Source organism: Anguilla rostrata, chromosome 2 (assembly GCF_018555375.3).
Source record: "Anguilla rostrata isolate EN2019 chromosome 2, ASM1855537v3, whole genome shotgun sequence".
NCBI classification, from domain to species: Eukaryota; Metazoa; Chordata; class Actinopteri; order Anguilliformes; family Anguillidae; genus Anguilla; species Anguilla rostrata.
The window spans coordinates 63,703,627-63,710,884 of NC_057934.1; the positions used below are offsets into that span (position 1 = coordinate 63,703,627).

At 41.0% G+C, this 7,258-nt stretch overlaps 1 protein-coding gene across 1 annotated transcript; it reads right to left on the reverse strand.

The window, feature by feature from the left end:
- Nucleotides 1-1,372: 1,372 nt before the first annotated feature.
- On the reverse strand, nucleotides 1,373-2,461 carry LOC135248822 (P2Y purinoceptor 1-like). The gene has a single exon (XM_064323777.1). The coding sequence runs from the start codon at nucleotides 2,423-2,425 to the stop codon at nucleotides 1,511-1,513; it is 915 nt and encodes a 304-aa protein (XP_064179847.1). The 5' UTR covers nucleotides 2,426-2,461; the 3' UTR covers nucleotides 1,373-1,510.
- Nucleotides 2,462-7,258: the final 4,797 nt, after the last annotated feature.

A 7,258-nucleotide genomic window follows, 5' to 3' on the forward strand; every position in this document is an offset into this window, starting at 1 on the left:
CATTACCAAAAATGAAACCGTAAGTGGTCTGAGAGCTAATCTGGATGATTAAAAGTCCTTAACTGAATGTGGAATATTCATTCTTTAAAACATGAATATCTGTGGCTGACATAATATGGCATAAAGTGGGTGAATCATCCACCATTAAACATTAGAAGTATCCAATTAAAAAGATTTAACATGTCATTATAATTCAGGAATTGCACTTATGCACGAGGGACCAAGTTTGGGAACTGTCACTCTTGGGTAGAGTTGGGAGAGAGCTATATCTATTTACCAGAGCAGAACATTGACTAAATACACATTATACTTTATATACATTTATACTTTAATATGTTTGCTAGGCTGCATCCATTTTCAATCAGTATCAATCCACTGTATCCGTACATTACGCATATACAAGTTTATTTTTGTAGGAAGGATGACGCTGGTCGGTCTCTGTGGCATTGTGCAATTCTGTGAGTGGATTTTAATTCAATTAAACAGGTAGCTAATTTACCTAATTGTTCTCCTGTAAAGTTTACCTCATCTGTCTCGGTTCTCAGCTGTGAAGCCTGTTGACCCTTAATTAATCCCACAGGAATTTAATTAACAGCTAATTCAGGTATCTGTTTATGCATTAATTGTAGAGCTCAGTAAGTGAGATTGTCACAGGTGTTTATCCAGCAGAAACAAAGGTAAACTGTCCTGACCTGACCAGCAAGAAGAGAAAACAAGTCACAGAGCAGTGATCAAAGCACCACACCTGGGTCAAATAATCATTTCACATATTTTATGGGCATTGAAATACATTTATTTCATTATTTATGTGGAAAATACATATACAAATATAATTATTTTATTTATTATGTTTATTTTTAAATATTTGTATTGCAGATTGATTTATTTCAAAGCATTAACTATTTTTTTTTAACTTTAAGTTGTAGTTTAATCCATTGTAGGCCATGTGAGGCTAGTAAATGATATTTTAATCCTCAACCTTGGGGTCTTAGGTTGGTGATGGGGTCTAGTATTTAGAAATAGTTTAAGCTTCAATCAAAAGAAAAGAAAAACGTTTTATTTAACCATTTCAGTTCTCTGAGATTATTTTTGCCAGGTACCATTATTATGCATCATAAAGCAATGGTATGCTCTACTGACATTGCTCTATGATGTGGTTACTACAAACTATTCTTGCACTGTAAGATGATATGCCTGAGCTGACACTTCTGGTTTTGGAGATATACTCAAGTGAATTCATTTTTTCAGCAAGCTACATTTTTAGTAAAATGTTTTTTTTTCCTCCCAAAATAGAGCCTACCAACTAGTAACATATCATATCCAGGCATAAACCTGGTATTTCTAGATAGGGACTGGTCTTGTGAAAAAAATGATGGGTTATTTTATCTATAATATAAAACATATGTTCTTTCAAAGGTATCCAAGCCATTTGCCCATCATTCAAATATTCTTCTTTTTGGTTTATGGACTGACTCACTGTTAATAAGTGGAAGGCTCCATTCAGATGTGCTCATGTGCTTACGTCATGCGGTTCTTCGGAAGCGCGTTGGCAGCAGCTGCAGGGGAAGTTGGCGAGGCACTGGGGCCGCTCCATCTTGGACATGTAGAGCAGGGGTCCGATACTGGAGCTGAGGTCCATGATTGAGAAAACAACAACGCTGATCAGACACTGAAATTCTACAAAACTGTAGTAGGCTGTGAAGGGAAAAAGAGCCACTGGGGGCAGGTAGTTAAAGACTATGATGGCCAGGGTGATGACCACTGTTCTGAAGGCTTTCTTCTTCATGGGGTGCATCTTCTCTTTGCCCAAGACCGACTTCCTCAGATTCCATATGACAGAGATGTTGCAGAAGACCATGATGGTGAAGGAGGCCAGGATCAGCCCAGTGAAGACATTGACCGCGCTGTTCACCCCCGCAATGGACTTGTTGAGGGCATAGGCCAGCATGAGCCCCCACACCAGCATGGATAAAGCCACTCTGATCTTGTTGTCCCTGATGCCGGTGAACACGATGGGGTGGACCACAGCCATGTAGCGGTCCAGGCAAATGCAGGTGAGGAAGAGCGGGGTGGTGTCCTTGATCCCGTAGGCGAAGCGCTGGAAGTACCATGTCAACTTGTCATTGAGCAGCAGGCGGTTCAGTAGCTCAATGGGGGTCATCAGGCAGAAGTAGGCATCGACGATGGCCAGGTTGAAGATGAAGATGTCGGAGGTGGACGAGTCGCTCTTCTTCGTGGCCACCTGCCACATCACCATGATGTTGGCAGGAAAGCCCACTGCCATGTTAATCACCTTGACTAGGTAGTAGAACACAAACCCACCGGGCTTCTCTTTGCACTCGTCGTACTGGTACCAGAGCGGGAGATCGGAATCTGCAGAGGGGTGGTTGAGTGGTAGGCTGGAGTTGATTACAGAGGTGTTCATGGTGGTTTTGGGTTTAATTAACCCAGCAGAATTGAGTCTTAATGTTCAGCCCTCTTTATGGATCCTTACGGAGGAGAGAGAGAATCAGAGACATGATCATGCTGAACAGTGCAGTACAATGGTCTTCACCACTTAAAATGTCTTCATGGCCGAATTATATAATTCTTACATTTCTACTGATTACAACACGCAACAGTTTGTTGTCCCCCCGTGCCTTACTAAATATTTGTACTTTGGTACATAATGGAAATGAACCTGCATGTAGTCAGTATGAAATGTAAATTATACATTTCTATGGAGCCTGGTGCAATACTATATTGTGGTGGCTCTATAGAATAATCTGTTTTTTGGGAATGCTGCCTCGAATCTGGGAAAATGACCTCAGCCATGTTAACATAGGAAACTAGCTGCTCCGTTTCCCAGGGTTGGGGTAGTTTTCCCAAAATGGGGGCAGTTTCCCAGGGCAGATGAAACTCTCACAGTGAACAGAGTTTTCACAGCATGGAGGCAACTCTCTGAACGAGAAGCTGTCGTTCACAAGGCAGAGGCAGGTTCCCAGACCAGAGGCAATGTTCCCAGAAGATAAAGGTAGCCCTTTAGGGCCACCACATTATAGTACCCAGTAGTCTTTCACACATAATATGAAATAATAAGGAACTCACCTGAGAAACGGCAATGGCTCCACACAGTTTCCTCAAGTTCATACAGCCCAGTAGGCTACTGTATCTTGGCGTTCTGTGTCCAGAAAGGTTATGTTTTTCTCAATACAGTTCCTGTTCATGTAAATATATATAAAGGTACTCCAGTGTGAATTACATAAATGGTTTTGTGCTGTAGCCAATCCAGAGGTCCCATGAGGGGGCAATGAATTGCTGTCCACATGATAGCACTTGTCGCACCTGTAGAATATCATGTCACCATTGGTTGATATTTGTGGTTGGGTGGGAGTGCAAGGGGAACATTTTAAAGGGGGTTGGGTCGGAGGGGTGTGTTTGTGTTTCGTGACAATTACATATGCTCTAAAACATACAGTAGGTGGGGCCAAAAGGAGGGGACAGACAGGTATCCCCCAATCCCTGTTCGTACACAATATATTTTTTTGTAAGTGATGCAATCCAAGAACTGAATCTCAGACAAACAAGTGACGCAATGCAATACTGGAGTGAGACGGACTATGTAACCTGGTGTAAGTTCTTACATATGAACCCTGAAGGTGCTACACAGCAGACTTACAGAATGGATGATTCTCTTCCATCAGTATGAAAAAACAACTTAATTGAGATAAGTATTGTTTTCCACAGATTTTATTTGGTAGATTTATGTTTTGACTTTCTTGGAAATATGCAAGTCGCAGCTTACATGAAATACATTAACTTGCCTTTGCTTAGTAGACTCCACTGACTTGAACTTAATTCCTGTTCATCACAAACACAGCTGCCCCCCTCAGACACTACAATGTCAGTCCATACCTGTTCATACAACTCTCCACTCAGTGTTCCCGCTTCACTTCCTCCACTATCACCTCACCAGGAAACCTTCTTCCCTGCTTCTTCCTCCTTTGGCCAAACTCCCTCTCCTATACCCCTCATTATTGGAGACTCCATCATTCGTGATGTGAGTGTTGAGACTGCTGGACCAACCTTTGTCCTACCCATCCCTGGTGCCAGGGTTAACGACATCAAATCAAACTTGAAGCTATTATCACAAAAATCATCAACCTACTCAAAAATAGTCATACATGTTGGAACAAATGATGTATGCCTTAAACAATCAGAGATTACAAAAATGAACATTGTCTCTGCCTTCAAGCAAGCACGTAAAATGTGCCAAGAGGTGATCTTTTCTGGGACACTCCCTGTGCATAAAGGTGACAAGATGTACAGCAGATGCCTTTTTTTAAATGTATGGCTCTCAAATTGGTTTGCTTCTCAGGGGCTTTGCTTTATAAATAACTGACCCTCTTTCTGGCGACAACCTGGGCTATTGAAACGAGATGGTCGTCATCTCAGCCCTGATAGCTCCTACATCCTGTCCAGAAATATCAGTCAAGGATTGAACTATGACTGTTATTGACGCCAGGGTTCTTTCCCCTTAGCATGTACCCCTGGCTCAACAACTTCCCTGGACAAGTCATTTACTCAAAGCCCCCAGGTTATTTCATCTACTGTTTCTAGGTCTCATCACACCTTCAGGAGTGTATACAGATCAAGTGCTGTTAGACATAGCAGTCTCATTTCAATTATTCGACTCCCAAATCCTAGCTCAGTTAGTTCAGTTAACCTGCCCTTGTCCTCGCATGCACCCTTAGACTTCAAAAAAAGGAAGGGGCTTGGGCTGATGCACCTTAATATTTGTAGCATTCTTCCCAAAATGGATTTAGTGGACATTTTGGTCAACGATACGAATGATACTGATACTGAACGATACTGATGTTTTTGTTTTCTCTGAAACATGGCTAAATATTTCTATTGAAGATGATTCTATTGTGCTAAAGGAATATAATGTTTTTAGATGTGACAGGCCTAAAAAAGGCGGTGGGGTAGCAACTTATATTAAAAATAACCTACATGCAACTAAATCACTAAGTCCTTCTGTTCCAAAGCAGTTTGAACTGATAGTCACTAAAATAGAACTAAGTCCTAACGTTAGCCTCTATGTGGTAGCAGTCTATCGCCCACCTTCTGCAGCTGCTAATGTCATGAATGCTATAGCAGAACTGCTAGCTCCCTTCCTATCCTCTGAGGTGGTTATTTTAGGAGATCTTAATTTTAACTGGTTGTCCCCATCCTCCGATTGTTTAAAGTCTACCTGTATTGATCTGGGTTTAAGCCAATTAATTACTGTTCCTACCCGTATAAATTTGAAAGATCCTTCTAAATCTACCCTTATTGATGTCATTTTAATAATGCTCCACATAAATACATGTCCAGTGGAGTTTTCCACTAGATTTGAGTGATCACTGTCCAATATTGTGCATCAGAGACACTAGACTGCCTAAATCAAACCCTCATTTTATCACAAAGAGGAACTTCCGAAACTTTGAGGAACAAGGGTTCTTGCACAATCTATACCATTCAAATGTGTCATGTATCTCTAGTAGCCCTGATTCTGAGATTGTGCTTTTCTTTTGTTGCCATTTTTCATCTGTGTTTATCTCCCTAACAAACAAGCATGTACCCATGAGAAGACTTAGAGTTAAAAATAGGAAAAATCCCTGGTTTACATCTGAGCTCACTGACTTGATTTAGTTGAGAAAAGAAGCTTGGGCTCAAGCCAGATGCACCGGTAGTTCCTTGGACTGGCTGGCCTTCTCTTTCTGGTTCTCATGCTAATCCAGAAAAGTTCTGGAACTTAGTTAACTCAACTACGTTCAAAGGCCATAACTCACTGCCTAATCAAATCAGGCTAAACTCCAGTTTAGTTATGGATCAGAATGAAGTAGCCGATGCCTTTAACCAGTATTTTGTTGCAGTGGGCCATCTTTTTGAGAGAGAATCCAGAATTAATGTTGGCATTTCAGATTTGTCTGAGCCTACATCTGAAGGAACCCATGTGTGGTGGGGTGGGCGTGGTTTGAGCGTCGGCTGCAGAGAGAGAGTGTGAGAGGAGCGGCTCGCGGATCCTTCGTCACGACTGTCAGCTGGAGGTAATCAGCGCCGATAATTGTTAATTGTTTAATTGCGCTGATTGCCTCTGATTGCTTTCAACAGTGAGCCTGGGGTTTTTAAAGGAAGACCGGAAGCTGGAGCGAGAGGGCTGACAACAAGACGGCTGCGGAACCGTCGTTTGTGTATAAATATTGCTGTAAAACGCATTGGTGAATAAAAGAGCACGGCAGTGCTAATTAAGGAACCAACTGTCTCCCGTGAGTGTGTGTGTTTAAACAGGAGGGGTGGCACTCACTTGCCACAGTGGTGCCCCGTGTGAGGGGAGTATTAAACTCACGGGAGACAGTTGGTCAAATAAAATAAACATTTGGACAAATGTCAATGTTGTCGTTTTAGATAATTGTACAAATGTCAAGTAGCTAAGAGTACAACTTGCCTGTGCTTACTTGTGTGGCAAACTGTCTTAAATGTTATTCTAAGAAGCATTTAAAATGTCTAAAAAGCCTTAAATGTAACTTGCTAATGCCTGCAGACATCCTACTTTAATATGTGGGGGATCCTAACTAAAATGTAGTTCATCGCTTGAAAAAGACAAAAATACTCAACACTATTAATGTTGAAATTGTTGGTCTATGTTTATTACTGTCCTGAAACTACCCTTTTTATGTTGTTTTTGTATCTAGTTTTGTATGTTTGTCTCATCTTCTGTACCATAATTATGCTTGCACATATTGCCTACCTAGAAATGTAACTTGAAGCTGATCTCAATGGTATTCTATACAATGACAATAAAGGCTTTCTATTCTATTTGGGCTTGACATGTGTACATTTTCTAATGCTGCACTGAGTATCTTTGAAAATAAATTTTAAAGATATGAATTACAGAAGCAATGGCATTTCATTGGTAGGATAGAATGGAGATCAAAATTACAACACCATGATATACCTTTTTTTAATACAAAAAATCTAAATGTATGGTCAGGGTTTAGTAAGTGACCAATCAGCAACGTTGTGGAAAGGTAAATAACATAATAAAGAAGTTTAAACAACGTGTGAGCGACGTAAATCTATAACGTTACGACGGATGACTGCCTGGCGACGTAATCACAACGGTAAGGTTTATTCTATTACATTGCCAAACGTAAAGTTGTAAGGACGTAACTGTTACGTATCCACAACGTTGTTTTGCGACGTCGCAGCGAGGGGCCGCTGGTCTTACGTTTTT

Bases quoted from the DNA above. Each gene is read 5' to 3' on its own strand.
- LOC135248822 (XM_064323777.1), bottom strand. From the start codon at position 2,425: ATGAACACCTCTGTAATCAACTCCAGCCTACCACTCAACCACCCCTCT.